Source organism: Vipera berus (genome assembly GCF_964194415.1).
Source record: "Vipera berus genome assembly, chromosome: 5".
Classification (NCBI taxonomy): Eukaryota; Metazoa; Chordata; class Lepidosauria; order Squamata; family Viperidae; genus Vipera; species Vipera berus.
Window position 1 is genome coordinate 98095145 of NC_138207.1, and position 17929 is coordinate 98113073.

The window sequence follows — 17929 nt, forward strand, 5'->3', positions numbered from 1 at the left end:
TTCCCCCGCACATGTGTGCTAGTCGTTTCCGACTCTAGGGGCTGGTGCTCATCTCCGTTTCAAAGCCGAAGAGCCAGCGCTTGTCCGAGGACGTCTCTGTGGTCATGACTATATGCCAAAGGCGCACAGAACGCTGTTACCTTCCCACCGGAGTGGTCCCTATTTTTCTACTTGCATTTTTACGTGCTTTCGAACTGCTAGGTTGGCAGAAGCTGGGACGAGTAACAGGTGCTCACTTTGTTACGCGGCACTCAGGATTTGACCCGCCAAACTGCCGACCTTCTGATCGACAAGCTCAGCGTCCTAACCCCTGAGCCACCACATCCCTTACAAATTAGCCCAAAGAACCTGGAGTTACGAGGAGCAGGAGAATGGTATTCCACAAAAATTGTTCAATCTCATTTCCTTGGGCTCTCTGTGGAATTCCAACACAAACCAGATTCAGACTGAGATGATTTCATATGTCGAGAAGGTACTCATCCTCTTCTGGCTTCTACATTTCCAGAAAACAAAACTATATTTTTAGAGCAACAGTGAAGAGGATTTGCTAAGCATATTGCTGAATTTTCTATATCAGTTATACTTTGAGGCTGTCAAATCAATTTTTAGTGGCTGAAATTGAGAGTGTTTTGTTTTTTCTAGTAGTCTTTTACAGACACGGACAAAAAATAAATAAAAGAAATCACTCAAGCACTGAGATAATCCATTTTAGTTGAAGAGACAGGTTTTTTTTTAATCTATGGCAAATACCCAAGTCAAGTAATATGCAATGTAGTCTCTTCAAGGTACCGTATTAAAGACAAATGAATGAACAGTTTGCTTAGCAATTTAACACAGGGAATGTTGTGGTGCTCTCAACATATTTTCCTGGATTTTACTCCTAGGATGAAGCCTGGATATTTTCAATTTTTTCCAGCACATGGCAGCAGAGTTCAGCGTGGTTAGAGAAATGGTAGAAAGGAAGTCATACATGCAGATGGGCCAAAATTTTAGATTTTATCTTTGATTTGATCTGAAAGCAAAATACAGGCAGTCCTTGTCTTATGATCACATGAACCCCCCCAGTCCCCGGGATGCTGCAACCGTCGTAAATATGAGTCAGTTGCCAAGCATCTGAATTTTGATGACACAACCATGGGAATGCTGCAATGGTCATAAGTGTGAAAAATGGTCATAAGTTCCTTTTTCCCCCAGCGCCATTGTAGCTTCAAATATTAAGTTGAGTGTTACCGGTAAGATGATTCAGTGCATAAACTTTGAGTAGATTCACAATGGGATAAAGTCTCATCATTGAAATAAGAATATAAGCAAGGGAAAAAAATAAAGTAATAATAATAATAATAATAATAATAATAATAATAATAATAATAATAATAATAATAATAATAATAATAATAATAATAATAATAATAATAATAATAATAATAATAATAATAATAATAATAATAATAATAATAATAAAGTTGGAAGGGACCTTGGAGGTCATCTAACAAAATCCTATACCATTTCGGACAAATGGCTGTCCAGTCTCTTCTTAAAGACTTCCAGTGTTGGAGCATTCACCACTTCTGGAGGCAAGTTGTTCCACTGGTTAATTGTTCTAACTGTCAGGAAGTTTCTCCTTAGTTCCAGGTTGCTTCTCTCCTTGACTAGTTTCCATCCGTTGCTTCTTGTCCTGCCTTCAGGCGCTTTTGGAGAATAGCTTGACTGCCTCTTCTTTGGGGCCGCCCCTGAGATATTGGAAGACTGCTATCATGTAACCCCTTTGTCCTTCTTTACATTAAACTAGACATGCCCAATTCCAGCAACCGCTTTTTATATGTTTTAGCCTCCAGTCCCCTAATCATCTTTGTTGCTCTTCTCTCTTTCTAGAGTCTCAACACCTTTTTTACATCGTGGTGACCAAAACTGGATGCAGTATTCCAAGTGTGGCCTTACCAAGGCCTTGTAAAGTGGTATTAACACTTCACGTGATGTTGATTCTATCCCTCTCTTAATGCAGCCTGGCACTGTTTATGATATACTTTCCCACCATTGAGACTTCGCCCAACCCATAAAAAAATTCAAGTGAAGATTTTGATGTTATCGCAAAACAGCAGAAAAAAAGGATAAGGTGACGGGTGCATCGGCTCAACCCATGGATTGTAAACAACTAATGTTTAAGCGGTGAGCGCGTTTTATTGCTCATTTGTTAAATCAGATTTGCTATCTACAGTATGAAATCTCTGTCAGCATCTTGGATGCTGACCCCAGACCAACCTTGTGCCAACCTAGAGGTAATAAATGGAATATATGGTAATAGCATATAGGCCATGGAATGGAAGACAGGAGTGTTCTTGTTACAAATGTGGACAATTTTATATGTTTTCTGCTAGGAGGAGTGAGAAGGTCATTTTGTATAAACCAACGATCAGATAGACGTGTGATTCCCTTCCTGTGAAATGTCTTTAAAATGTTCTCTGTCATTTATCTTCATTGCTCTGGATGTCGGGAATGTCAGACTGGAGATATATGAGAAAGATCTTCTAAGGTACCTTCACACGTGCTCTGCCAACAAATTTTCAAGAAAACTGACAGCTTTTTACCCACCACAGAGAAATCATGCCCATTGATTCCACACAGGATGGAAATGTATATATATATATATACATATATAAAACTTAAATGCATTTTAATAAATGCCCTTATGTTACTTAGCCTTTCTGGCCTCCATTCAAAATTCTTGACTATGTTGGAGTTATCCTATTTGGTCCACATTCATGTGTTGGTTTATAAGATTAATAAGTTGCTTCTTCAATTAATAAAAAAAAGCTATTAAAGATGAGGAAAATGTAATACTGAATAAACGGAGAGAAGGGAAACAAAACTTAGTAAAAGAGAACCATCTCTAAAAGTCACTAACTGAATCAGGGTCTAGAGCAGGGCTGTCAAACTCAATTTCACTGAGGGCCGCATCAGCATTGCGGTTGCCCTCAGGGGGCCGGGTGGGTGTGGCCTGGATGGGCGTGGCCTACTGGATGGGCGTGGCTAGAGTGGGTATGGCCTGCTGGGTGGGCGTGGCCAGCTCTGCATCGTTGGCATCAAGGGTGCCTATGGGGGCCTTGGCAGGAGTGGGACAGATCTGAGGGTCTCTGGCGGAAGGAGGGTCTCTGGGCCAGGGCCAAGTCAGTGGGGGCCGTTCCCTCACTGTTTCCAGGATGGCTTCACGGGCCGCATGAAACCACTTCGCGGGCTGGATCTGGCCCCCAGGCCTTGTGTTTGACATGTCTGGTCTAGAGAGAGGTTTAATTCAGATGGAAAATAAATTCATAACCAATCTCCAAACTTCACTTCTGGAGTGCGTACTTCCAGTTTTTACTCCAGAATTAGTGAGGAAAGAGAAGGGGATGGCTGGTCCCTAAAAAAGGGATTTTCTGAGTTCTGAGTGACCACCATATTTTTAGTCTTCAGCCTTCTTTCAAATTGCAATGAAAGTCATTTTGGCTTTTCCCCTGCCCTTTTTCAACGGCCGGCTTAAAGGAAGTCAGTTTTTTTACGTTATTTTGGATTTACAGTGTTCTAGGGTTTTAAAGGCCATCATAGAAGTACTAATAAGTAGAATTTGTAATTAGGGGTAAACATTAGGTGTAGGCAGTTTAAATGAGTGCAAAGGTTTAGTGCAAGCTTAAGCGCTCTACAAAAATCGGACCTACTAATGGTCAAGCGGGAATAAAAGGAATTCAAAGTTTTACATCGGATCATATTCCAAGGTGTTATCCAACCACAATTTAATACAATTAACAGACACTGCAGATGTCTGTTGTTTTTCAGCCATCCACCTTAATTGCCCGCTTTTTGTCATCCATTTTTCCTCCTCTTACCTCTTCTCTGATGCCAAGTTTCAGAACAGCTGTGGTGCTAAACGATGGAGATCCTCGATCCTTTGCTTGGATGATCACCGACCAAATGCAATCTTTGTTCTTGGTGATGTTGTGGATGACGTCCAAGGATCGGATGTAAGATTTCAGTTTAATTTCTCCAGAGCTTTGATCAATATCAAACACATCGGCTGGATCAGTCTGCATAATGGCGTAGTCCACAATGTTATTGGGTTCTTCCGCATCTTGGTCTATTGCCTGCTTTGGGTTTTTTTCAGATTGATGAAAAAAAATCGTTATTTAATAAATGTTAGTCTATTTTAAAGAAGGCAAGGAAAATTCACTACACGACTATTTCCTGGATTCCCCAATATGGGCCCTGGGTTACACATCAATTTTCAGATTATACAGTGGAATATAGTATAATATATATATATATATATATATATATATATATATATATATATATATATATATATATATATATATATATATATATATACACAAATACACACACACACACACATATACTGTATATATATACATATACATATATATACATATATATATACATATATACATATATATATACATATATACATATATATACATATATATATACATATATATATACATATATATATATACATATATATATATACAGTATATATATATACAGTATATATACAATATATGTATATATATACAGTATATATATATATATACAGTATATATATATATATATATATATATATATATATATATATATATATATATATATATATATATATATATATATATATATATGTATATATATATTTATATATATGTATATATATATGTATATATATATATATATTATATAGGTTAAGGAATGCCGGCGGGTTATTCCTAGGGGAAGAGCATTCTCTGTGGGCGCGCCTGCCCTCTGGAATGATTTACCCATGGAACTCAGGACCGCCCCCGATCTGCGTTCATTTCGCCGGGACCTGAAAACCTGGTTTTTTGATCTATCAGGCCTGGACTGAAGGGGTTTTAGCTTTTTAAATATTGTTTTAATTGGGCTTAATTAATTTAATGTATTTTAATTTTATATTATCTTTTATATTGTATTTTATGCTGCCCTGTAAACCGCCCTGCGTCCTTCGGGAATAGGGCGGTATAGAAATTTAATTAATTAAATAAATAAATAAAATATTATAGATGATGGAGTGGAATCAGACTGGTTTCTGGACGTAAGCTTAACTATTAGAATTTTGAAATCACATTTCCTTTTCAAAACTTGTATTCCTGGCAATTTTTTCTTTGTCAGTTTGCAAAATTGGACAGCAATGACAATGGTGAAGAATCATCATGGCGAAATGGAAGCATTCCCTCATTATAAATTTGAGGAGATGGTGTGTGTGTGTGGGGGAGGGAACTGGAAGGAAAGCTTTCAAAAATAAATATTATTTGATTTATATTTCATGATAAGCCAATCCCACCAAATAAGCCCCACCAGATATATCTCAAAATTCTAAGAAGGAAAGAGAAAGATATTTCTCAATTATTTCTTTCTTCATTGTTCAGTTGCAGAACTTTCTCAACGCAGCTATGTCCTTCACTCTTTTCTAGAAAAGATCTTTTTTAAAATCTTTCTGCACTCCTTTCTAGAGGTGGTCTTTATTTATATTTCTTCCCACCTGCGCGATGAGTGTCTTCTGCTTTCATAAGCACTTCCCATTTGTTCACGTCTATACAAAAGTACGAAATACCCTTTGAAGTAAGGGACACTCGATCGGTTGCTGACACAACTCAAAGAGAAGGGCGACTTCCATTCTTATCCACCTAATTCTGTAGCTTAAAAATTAATATTGCCCTTTGGAAATGTGATAACATTTAGCTGAGCTGTGGAGTGCTTTGGATTCATTTCCCCCAAAAATGCCTTTGAAAGTCACTTCATTCCCCCCCCCCTCAGGATCACAGAGGAACAGCGATTCTGGAAGAAGATGTAGCTGCTTTCAAGAGTTGCAGACAAGGGCTACTTTCATGCTGTCATGTTCTCCTTTCTGGAGATAAATCCAAAGCACTACACAGCCCCTATTATTTATTTATTTATTTATTTTAATTCCATTTATATCCCGCCCTTCTCCAAAGACTCAGGGCGGCTTACAAGCTTAGCAGTAGCCTTCATTCTATGTATATGCCTGCTTATTAGGGCTTTTGCCCCCCCCCTAAGCGGCATTATTACAAAGTCAGCTTAATTGCCCCCAACAATCTGGGTCCTCATTTTACCTACCTCGGAAGGATGGAAGGCTGAGTCAACCTTGAGCCTGGTGGGACGCGAACCTGCACTAATTGCAGGCAGCTGGTGTTACTTAAGGAGGCATTAGCCCACTGCTCCACCAAGGCTCTTAAGCTTTTAAGCTTTTAAGCTTATGATCATCACGAACCATCACATTTCAGAGAGCAACAATCATTTGGCCCACCTCAACTTTTACTGGGGATCCAATGATCATGGTTTTTTCCTGAATATTCTCACTGAACTCTGGAGAGTGATCATTGACATCCAGGACGGTGATGAAGACTTCAGCCAAGCAATGTTTTCCTTCTATATCTTCTGCCTTCACAAAAAAATGGTACTTAGAGCTGATTTCTGCATCTAGGGTGGCCCACGGTTGGGTGTAGATAATTCCATTAGATGGATGGATCAGAAAACTGGGGAGGAAATTGGTGAGGAGTATGCTGATGACATATTCAGAAAAAGACGTACCCTATAGCTCAGAATCGTTATTGTCAAAATGATTAGAGATTAGAAATGATCTATTAACTGATTTAATTACACATCCCTTTAATCATTTTGCAGCACATCCAAAGCCACCTAAAGTCATTTTTTTTACATAACCTCCTATTCTTCAAAGCCTTCAGAATTACTGTAATAAAGTTAGTCTTTCAGATTTGAAACTCATTGAGGGTTTTTTTTAACAATTACAAAGGCCATTTTTAAAATGTAAGGACACAAGACAATGAGCAGAATAGCTGAGGTGACTGACTTGGGAAGAATAATTTCATAACATGGGAGAGTAGGGAAGGGGCACAGAGACAATTTAGTCCATAAACTAATCAGATTTGGTTACTAATTAGATAGTATGATCTTGGATTGAATAACTATCATAATTCTGTTCTGTTCTGTTCTGTTCAATGCTCTATCCCAGGGGTGTCAAACTGCCGGCCCGCGGGCTGGATGCGTCATGTGGAAGCCACGCCCACCCCATTGCCGGCAATAGCAAAACTATTCCGATAAGTTGTGCGATGTCACGTGACGTCACGAATTTGACATGTGTGCTCTATCCTATCCTATCCTATCCTATCCTATCCTATCCTATCCTATCCTATCTATCCTACTCTACTCTACTCTACTCTACTCTACTCTACTCTACTCTATTCTATATCTACTTATCTAATTTATCTTCTATATCTATGTAACTATATATGTGTCTATCTATCTATCTATCTATCTATCTATCTATCTATCTATCTATCTATCATCTATCTATGTCTGTCTGTCTGTCTGTCTGTCTGTCTGTCTGTCTGTCTGTCTGTCTCCATCCATATCTATCTATTCAGCCATCATCTGTCTATATACTATACTATATATCTATCTCTATCTATCTATATCTAACAATCTGTGTCTCTCATACATCTCTCTCTCTCTCTCATCTGTCTAATCTATCTGTCTAACAATCTTGATGGGTTAGTTGATAGTAAGCAACATTGTCACAGAAACTTCATGTAAAAGTAAGTATTCCCACAATGAACACATCTTAACTTGAATGTTAAGGAATATTTTTTCTTTCAATACTCTGAATGGAGACCTTCAGAATGATAGCAAGAAATACTGAGAATTGCAGTACGAAGCACGCAGCTCATCAGATCTACAGATTACAGTATGAAAGGGTGAAGACCATTTCTTAATGGTTGCTATCCTAGAGAATCGAAATGGCAGGTTTTGCATTTAATGTCTTTCAGACTATCTCCTCCGTGTCTGCTCCACTCTGGAGACAGCAGTTCAGAAAAACAACTGCTCTGTCACTCTTTCATTTCAAATCATAGATTGATAATAGACTTTCATATAGACATTTGATTTGGCAGGAGAAAGGAACCAGGAAGAACTTTGCTCTTTCCTTGTTCCTTGCCTTAATTAGAATAAGATTGGAAAGAAATAGGAATGCAAAATTATCCTGCTTGAACACGACGATCCATTTTCTTTCCTTTTATTGCTCCTCACATATGCATTCCTGCATTTCCCCTCAAAATATTCTCTTTATATTAAAATGGTATATATATATGAGCACGGGCTTGCAATCAGTCGTATGGCAACTTACAGATCAGCTCCTGTTCCGTAAATTGAGTATTTTACTTCGCCCCAGAGCCCTGAATCTGGATCATTTGCCTGTGAAAGAAAATGAAACAATTACAATGGGAAATTCACAAGATTCATATGATTACACAGTTGCAAAAATTGTTGCATACCTTTGGCGTAGAACAAATCAGACTAAAGATTCCACATCAGTTTACATGTAAGCGTGTAGCAAGTTATTGGGATGGCTTATTGTTCAGGGGAATGAGCATTTCGGGGGTAGAAAATTTTCTTTCCGCTACTTCTTCAACCAGACGGTCACTATAATCTTAGGTAAAGGTATAGGTTCCCCCGCACATGCGTGCTAGTCGTTTCCGACTCTAGGGGCCGGTGCTCATCTCCGTTTCAAAGCCGAAGAGCCAGCGCTTGTCCGAGGATGTCTCCGTGGTCATGTGGCCAGCATGACTAGATGCCAAAGGCGCATGGAACGCTGTTACCTTCCCACCGTAGAGGTCCCTATTTTTCTATTTGCATTTTTACGTGCTTTCAAACTGCTAGGTTGGCAGAAGCTGGGACGAGTAACAGGCGCTCACTCTGTTACGCGGCACTCGGGATTCGACCTGCCAAACTGCTGACCTTATGATCGACCAGCTCAGCGTCCTAACCCACTGAGCCACCGCGTCCCTTGGGCAAAGAGGAGGAGTCGGCTTTTTAGGTATCTGCTTCTTTTTTTTTTTGTGCAATTTTTGGGAAGATTACCCGGCTTTCTAAAATACAGGTGGTACTAGATCTGATTAATGTCTATGTCCCTTGATTTAGATTTGTCAATTAATGTAACAAAGGAGGACACGTTTTGAAGAGAACGAGGCCAAATAGCTACACTTTTTGGTTAGAACGCAGAACACAAAATGATAGGATGGGTAGGGACCATGGAGGTCTTCTAGTCAGATCCCTTGCTCATGCAGGAAACCCTATGACATTTCAGGCAAATGGCTATCCAATCTCTAATTAAAAACCTCCAGGGATGGAGCACCCACAACTTCTATACGCAAGTCGTTGCAATGATTAATTTGTTCTCACTGCAAGGAAATTCCTTCTAATTTTCCAAGTTGGCTCTCTCTTTAATAATCCTTCATTATTTCTTGTTTTGCCTTCAGGTGTTTCGGACAATAGGTTGACCCTTTGTTCTCTGTGATAGCCCCTCAAATACTGGAAGACTGCTATTTTGCCATCCTCGTCCTTCTTTATGTTAGACTAGACATACCCAGTTCTTTCAATTGTTCATCGTATGGTTTGGCCTCCAGACCCCTTACCATCTTTATTTATTTTTATTTATTTATTAATTAAACTTATATAACCGCCCTTCTCCCGTAGGACCCAGGGCGGTTCACAAGGCAATTAAAACAACATTACAATACAAAAATTAATAACAATTAAAATAGATTAAATTTTCCTGAATTAAAATCTAAAACCCCTATAACCCAATTACAATAAGTTAAAAAATTAAAAAATCCTCAGTCCTGGCCGGAAAGCTCAAAAAGCCAGGTCTTCAGGTCCCGGCGGAATGAACGAAAATCAGGGGTATGCTTTAACTAAGAAGCAGGCAAGACAGCTAGTTAACAGTTAACTTTTTATTCTGAACCAGGCAAAGAACAAGGGAACATGACTTCTATTTATACTGACAGCTGCCGGCGGATCGACCAATCCGGGGTGAGTCTGCTCCCGCGCCGTGGTCGCCGCCAATCGGGTTCGTTTGGTTTTGACAGCTCGGAGCTGTCATCTGTAGCGCGTGTTAGGCTGTCAATGGTTGGCGCTTGCGCGGTTTCGCCCGGCAGCTTTTGACAGCTGTCAAAAGCTGCCGCGGTTTTACCTCAGCTCAGCAACTTCTGTTTAACTTAAAGTAATAACAATTAGTAATACACAACACCCCTTCCCCCTCCCTCTGATTGAGTTGATTTTACCCCAACTGTTTCTTTTTTGGTTTTCCCCATTCATAGTCTTTCAGGTATGTGGGAGGTTTCCTTAATCTCTCGGAGCGCCGGGGGGTAGCCTCGGTAGTATGTTCTGGTTCTCTTGGCGCTTCTTGGTTTGGCTCCGGGGGTGGGGGGTTTGGCTCTGCTGGATCTGCGTTGATTGGAGTGGGGTGTTGAAATGGTATGGTCCGATCAGGGGAGTCTTGTTGTGCCGGTCTTTGCGCCGGTGCTTCTGTTGGTATTTCGTCGTCACCCCTTCCCCCTAAATTCTGAGGACTGCGTTGGCGTAGTTGGTCTATGTGTCTGCGGATATGTATATTTTGTCCAATGTCAATGATGTAAGACAAGGGACCTGTTTGTTCGACGACCACCCCTTGTGTCCATTTATTCCCTCCCCCGTAGTTCCTAGCCCAGACAGCTTGCCCAGTGTTGAGGGTTCTATGATGGAGGGGCAGTTCTGGGTCTGGAGGGGATCTGTCTGGGTGGAGACGGTCCAGTCTGGTGGTCAATCTTTTGCCCCAGCGAAGCTCTGCTGGGGACTTCCCGGTAGTTGTGCAAGGCGTGGTGTGTTGGGAGAGAAGAAATTGTGCCAGTCTTTGGTGCCAGTTGCCGGAGATGATCTTGCGTAGTGCTTCCTTGGTTGATTTTACCATCACCTCTGCCAAGCCGTTCGACGATGGGTGAAAGGGTGCCGAGGTGGTGTGCCTAATAGAGTTCGCCGTTGTGAAACTCTGGAATTCGTAGGAGGTAAATTGGGGCCCGTTATCGGAAACTATAACATCAGGGAGGCCATGTGTGGCGAATAATCCCCTTAAAACTTGTATAGTGGCCGAGGAAGTTGTATTGGCTACTGGCGCCACTTCTAGCCATTTTGAAAAGCTGTCTACGACAATTAGGAATGATTGTCCCTGGAACGGACCTGCATAATCTATATGAATGCGAGACCAAGGTGACTTTGTCGTTTCCCATTTATGTATGGGCGCCTGTGGCTGGGCTGCTCTAACAAGCTGGCAGGAATAGCAGCCAGCTACGTGTGCCTCAATGTGTTTGTCTATACCCGGCCACCAAACATAGCTCCTGGCTAGAGCCTTCATTTTGACGGTGCCCGGGTGCCCTTCGTGGAGGCTCTCTAGCACTTTAAGTCTGTGTTTGTCAGGGATGATTACTCTGCTGCCCCATAAGAGACATCCCTGATGGGTGGATAATTCTTTTTGTTTTAAGAAGTAAGGTTGGAATTGTGGTTCCTGGGGAGAATATTGCCAGCCTGTTGTGACATAGCCTAGGACTCTGCCTAGGATTTTGTCTGCCGTGGTGGCTGCGGAGATATCTTTGACAGATAAGGGGCATTCTGGCAGCTCTGAGATAGCCAGTATTCTTCCAGCTGGTGCTGGGTCTGGGTCAACAATTGGTTGCGGCAGTCTGCTCAGTCCGTCTGCATGGCCCATGGTTTTCCCTGGTCTGTATTCTAATTTGTATGAATAGGCTGATAGAAATGTAGACCATCTTAGGATGCGGGGAGATAATATTTGTGGTGTTAGCCTGTTTACTGTAAAGAGTCCTAACAGGGGCTTATGATCAGTATAAATAGTAAATGGCCGGCCATACAGGTAATCATGAAATTTTTTTACGCTGGCTACTATAGCCAGAGCCTCTTTATCGATTTGAGCGTAATTCCGCTCAGGTTTTGACAGCGTTCTCGAATAGAACGCTACAGGGGTCTGTATTCCTTCTTTAGTTAAATGGCTTAGGACCGCTCCGATGCCGTACGGGGAGGCATCGCAGGCGAGACATACGGGCAGCTGATCGTTAAACAGGGCTACCGTTGTGTTGCTGGAGAGTAAGTTTTTTAGGAGGTTAAAACTTTTATCATGCTCAGGGGTCCACGCCCAGGGTTTGCCCTTGTCTAATAATCTATGTAAGGGTTCTGCAATGGTGGCTTTATGTGGTAGGAAGGTGTGGTAAAAGTTGACTAACCCTAAGAAAGCCTGAAGTTCTTGTTTGTTTTTGGGGGTCGGTGCTGCTTTGATAGCTTTAATTTTTGTGTCCGTGGGGTGAATTCCCTCAGCGTCTATTTTAAAACCTAAGAACTCTGTTGAGGGCACCCCGATGGAGCATTTGTCTCTTTTTAATTTGAGACCGGCCTTCCTGAACCTTAGGAGTACCTTGGTTAGTTTGCCAGCCAGGTCATTTTCTGATTCCCCTGCAATTAGGACATCGTCAAAATATGGGCAGACCCCGGGAATTCCCTTAAGTGTTTTCTCCATGACTTCCTGGAAGATTCCCGGGGCTGCAGAGATGCCAAATTGAAGGCGGTTAATTTTGAATGCTCCCTTGTGGGTGACTATTGTTTGAGCCAAAGCGGTGTCAGGGGTGACAGGCAACTGTAAATACGCCTGCGCCAAGTCTAATTTGGCAAATATGGCGCCTGACTTAATGGCCGCGAGGATGTCTTTGACAGCCGGGACCGGGTAGGCATGTGCGTTTAAAGCGAGGTTGAGGGTCGCTTTATAATCGGCACATAATCTGATTTGGCCGTTTGGTTTAACTGGGGTCACTATGGGGGTCTCCCACTTGGCCCCTTCTACCGGTTCGAGGACCCCTAAGTTTGTTAATCTGTCAAGCTCTGCTTCTATTTTTTCCCTCAAGGCGAAGGGAACCCTTCTGGCCTTGATTCTGACAGGCATCACATTTGGGTTCAGTTTAAGTGATACGGGCGGTCCCGTGTATTTCCCTAGTGAGCTGTCAAAAACGTCCGCGAATTGACGGCAGACGGATTCCAATTTTGACATCTGAATGGCGTTGACACCCGTCAACGCTATTCCTAGTGCCTCGAACCAGTCTAATCCTAGCAGGCTTATTCTGTTTTCTTGGGTCACCAAAATAGGAAGGGATCCTTTAAATTTTTTGAACTCTACGGGGACGGAAGCTTTTCCCCGGAGTTTAATGGGCGTTTTCTGGAAGTCGGCTAGGCGGAGTTTGGTGGGTCTAAGGGCGGGCCCTTTCCTACTTCGGTTACAAATGTCCCTGTACGTTTGCCATGAGATTAGTGAGACGGAGGACCCAGAGTCCACCTCCATCTCACAGGGAATTCCCTGAATCCGTACGTCCACCTTGATTTTGGGCTTAAGAATGCTGTGGACTGTATGTTTCTCCGCCCTCCCCCTTACATTGGACACTGGGGTTCTGGGGCCGTGCCTAGCTCTGAGTGTATGTGGGGCCATACCTTCGGCTGTCACCTCCAGGTCGTGCAGGTTTTCCCGGCTCCGGCTGCGGCATACTGCTTTGAGGTGGCCTGTCTTCCCGCACCCGTGGCATTTGGCACTGCGGAACCGGCACGTTGCCCTAGGGTGGCTTCCGCCGCAGCTGGCACACTTCGCCCTGTTTGTCGGGAAGTTGGCCCCCCTCTGATTGTTGGCAGGGCCCCCCTTGTAGTTGCGTTGCATCCTCAGTTTCTCGAACCGCCGTTGCACTGCGTCTATATCTGTGGGGCCGTCGTCGTCCTCAGAACCGCTGAACCTGCCGTCTTCCTGATGCACGGACCCCCGTGGTCCGCTGTCCGGTACCCGCCGGTCGTCTCCGTGGCAGTCTTCGTATGCGATGACTTCTCTAGCCACATCGGTCATTGTCATTTCAGGCTTGGCGATCAGCTTCTTCCTCAGCCGTTCGTCCTTGAGCCCTATGACAATCTGGTCCCGGATTCGGTCTTCCAAATCCGGGAACCGGCACCAACGTGCGGCATGCCTGACCCTGGTTATGAAGTCATTTGCTGGCTCGTCAGGAAGCTGGAGTTTCCGAGCGAAGTTCACTCTCCAGTAGAGTTCTGACTTGAGGGGCATGAAGTATTTACTCAGCCCCTCAGTGAGGTCTGCATAGGAGATGGTGGCGACCGGCTCCGGGGTGAAGATCCCCACAGCAGCATCATAAACAGCAGGGCCGCTGAGCCAGAGGAGGGCGGCCGCCTTGGCCCGGTCATCTGTGATCTTCTTGACTACCAGGTACCCTTCTACCTGGCCCAGATGCGATTCCCAGCCTTCTGGGTGGTGGGTATCGAATTCTCGAATGTGGCCGTGGTTCGTCATGCTGTCTGTAATTGAGGTGCCGCTGCTTGCGTTGAATGGAAGTTTGACTTCCAGTGACTTCAGCAAGTGACCAGCTCAGCTAAGGGAAAAAATCTCTTCTCCCCTTAGGTAGTGACTTCCGCTAAGCAAGCAGCATCCCACCTTCGTCGCCAGTGCTTTAACTAAGAAGCAGGCGAGACAGCTAGTTAACAGTTTAACTTTTTATTCTGAACCAGGCAAAGAACAAGGGAACATGACTTCTATTTATACTGACAGCTGCCGGCGGATCGACCAATCCGGGGTGAGTCTGCTCCCGCGCCGTGGTCGCCGCCAATCGGGTTCGTTTGGTTTTGACAGCTCGGAGCTGTCATCTGTAGCGCGTGTTAGGCTGTCAATGGTTGGCGCTTGCGCGGTTTCGCCCGGCAGCTTTTGACAGCTGTCAAAAGCTGCCGCGGTTTTACCTCAGCTCAGCAACTTCTGTTTAACTTAATGTAATAACAATTAGTAATACACAACAGGGTAGTCCTGAGCTCTATGGGTAACTGGTTCCAAAGGGCAGGCGCGCTCACAGAGAAGGCCCTCCCCCTGGGTGTTGCCCGCCGGCACCTTGAATCTCAATTTGTCTTCTATGCATGCTTTCTAGGATGTAATAATAATAATAATAATAAAAAAGTTGGAAGGGACCTTGGAGGTCTTCTAGTCCAATCCCCTGCTCAGGCAGAGACCCTATACCATTTCAGACAAATGGCTGTCCAGTCTCTTCTTAAAAACCTCCAGTGTTGGAGCATTCACAACTTCTGGAGGCAGGTTGTTCCACTGATTAATTGTTCTGTCAGCAAATGTATCCTTAGTTCTAAGTTGTCTCTCTCTTTCATTAGTTTCCATCGATTCTTCTCCTGCCTTCAGGTGCTTTGGAGAATAGCTTGACTCCCTCTTCTTTGTGGCAGCCCCTGAGATATTAGAAGGCTGCTATCATGTCACCCCTAGTCCTTCTCTTCATTAAACTAGGCATGCTCAATTCCAGCAACCGTTCTTTATATATTTTTTTTAGCCTCCAGTCCCCTAATCATCTTTGTTGCTCTTCTCTGCACTCCTTCTAGAATCTTTTTTACATTGTGGTGACCAAAACTGGATGCAGCTTTCCACGTGTGGTCTTGCCAAGGCCTTGTAAAGTGGTATTAAGACTTCACGTGATCTTAACGTCTATTCTGTATCATGTATTAATAGGTTGACTATTAAGAAAGGTGTAAGGCTTTTAAAGAATGAAGTTTACTTACAGTTACAGCAACGACATTAGATCCCCCAGGAGAATTCTCTGGGATCTTGGCGATATAGTAATCAGTTGAAAATTGAGGGGTGTTGTCATTGGTGTCCAGCAGATGAATCACAATATCAGCTGTTGAACTAAATTTCTCAGGTGTGTTCACTTCTACTGCAAGAAGCTAAGGCAGTAAACAGGGAAGTGAGAATTTGCTATTTTAAAATATATGAAAGGGTTTCCTTCCAAACAGATTAACACTGGTGTTCAAATGGTTATAGAGAAAAGACATGATTTGTTATCATGCATTATAGGTGGATTCGGATCATTTTCCTCCATAAATTAAAGGACCTGTATAATGCTTTTAACTCATACTGGGATCTCTTTATCAAGTTTTATTTTTTTATTTTTAATCCCATTTATATCCCGCCCTTCTCCGAAGACTCAGGGCGGCTTACAATTTAAGCACAAACCAATGTGCTTAGCAATAGCCTTCATTCTTATGCATATGCCTGCTTATTAGGGCTTTCACCCACCCCAAGCGGCATTATTACAAAGTCAGCTTAATTGCCCCCCAAAATCTGGGTCCTCACTTTACCTACCTTGGAAGGATGGAAGGCTGAGTCAACCTTGAGCCTGGTGGGACGCGAACCTGCACTAATTGCAGGCAGCTGGTGTTACTTAAGGAGGCATTAGCCCACTGCTCCACCAAGTTGTAGAACTTGTACACAAAACATATCATACTGTAGGCCAGATTTATGCAGAAATATTGAAAATATTTCAGTAAAATATTTCTTTTAAGCACCATCATGGATACGGTAAAAGAAACAGATAAAGAAACGTTCCCAAGAGTTATTAAAGAAAGAGGCTTGTAAGTGCATGTGTGTAGTAGCATGTAAAGATGCGTAAAAAGGTCACCAGATGGTTGGCCTACTTCTACAGTAGTGGCCAAAACGTTTTGGGAAAAGTGTATTTTTGAGGTTTGAGGGCTAATAACACCACTTTGTTTTGGAGTAGTACCATAACATTAATGGAAAATTAATTTTCCATTAATTAATTAATTAATTAATTTCAATGGAAAGATAATTTAATCAAGAATGTAAATGCAACATAGTTTGTTCAATTATCTATACTGCATTCTATGAAAAGTTATAGCCAAATAACCAGGAAAAGGAAGCACAACTTGCTTAGGTTGATATCGGCTAGCTTTCCTTCATCTGATTGTAGCCAATGAGCATCAGTGTTTAGAGAGCCAATCAGGTGTCATCTTGTTTCGGCAATGAGCCAATCAGAGATCACAGTAGGATTCAGTTAGCGATGTCATGTCTTGAAGCTGAGAGGAGGACATTTGTCAGTGTGTTATGTGATGGCTATCAAGTTGGTTGGGTTTTTTTTGTGTTCTTTCATTTACTTAGCTTGTAAAACACAATAAAATTAAAGTAAGGGTACAAAGAATTGACTGCTCACCCAGAAAGCAATGTAAAATAGTGTTATGAAATGAACAAGGCTACAGTTATAAAGAAATTAGAAGTAAAATTGGTGGAAACTTAACCAAAGGTGGCATTTCTACTGTACACTTTTCCCAAAAGGTTTCCACAATTTTGGCCACTACTGTATTTGGGAGGCCTGCCCTCTCAGCTGGCCACAAATAAATTCTTCTTGAAAAATGACTATGACTCAAGAGTTCTTTCCTCAGAGAAATCCAGATTAAAATGTCCTTGCAATAGTTTCTCCCTAAGAATCCAGCCATGAATTATCTTGATATTCTCTGATGAAAACTACAGGTTAAGGGTATTAGAAACATGAGGTCCCACCATTTCACAGAGATATCCATAGTTTGTGTATAAAGTTTAACATGTGAATCTGCTCAGTGACCATTTCAGCTTCAGAATCTTTCAAGTGTTTCATCTTTATTTTTCCTGTTGTTCTTCTCCGAAAGCTTTATGGAGATTCTCGAAGTCGTCCAGGTCATAGTTATCCCAAAGATGGTTTTTCATGAGGCAAATAGACTTTCGTGTTTCACTTCTCATCCAAGGAACTTCAGAGTCAGAGCTGAAGAAGCTTCTTGGATGAGAAGCAAAATCTCTTCAAAGAAAAAACAAGGGGGTCCAGTTGCCACATGAAAAAGCATCTTTGGGTCTCCAAAAGATTTGAAGTTCTGAGCTAAAGGGAGTCCCAAAAGTGCTTTCCAAAAAGATTGGTTTTTTTTCCTTAAAAAATGTTTCATTTCTTATCCAAGGAGCTTGAGAACTTGAAGAACATTCTTAGATGAGAAGCGAAATGTTTTCAAGGAAAAATCCCAAGGAAGTCCAGTTGCCTTTTGGAAAAGCAGCTTGGAGACAACCGTGACCTGGAGGATTGACAATCTCCCTGAACCCAGGAGAGCAAAAACAGAGTCCATTCCCTCTTTTGAATTTGACCTTGAATTGAAGAAAGTAAAAAAA

General features: G+C 42.2%; 1 protein-coding gene across 1 annotated transcript in view; it reads right to left on the reverse strand.

The window, feature by feature from the left end:
• The window catches only part of CDHR1 (cadherin related family member 1), a gene marked incomplete at its 3' end in the record, with an annotated part of 54028 nt that overhangs the window by 1614 nt on the left and 34485 nt on the right, over window positions 1-17929 (reverse strand). Inside the window, exons 13-16 of the mRNA XM_081329734.1 lie at window positions 15505-15669; window positions 8222-8289; window positions 6326-6554; window positions 3861-4115 (exon numbers count right to left, since the gene is read on the reverse strand). Of these exons, the coding sequence (XP_081185860.1) occupies window positions 3861-4115; window positions 6326-6554; window positions 8222-8289; window positions 15505-15669 (717 nt within the window). The remainder of the gene's footprint in view (window positions 1-3860; window positions 4116-6325; window positions 6555-8221; window positions 8290-15504; window positions 15670-17929) is intronic.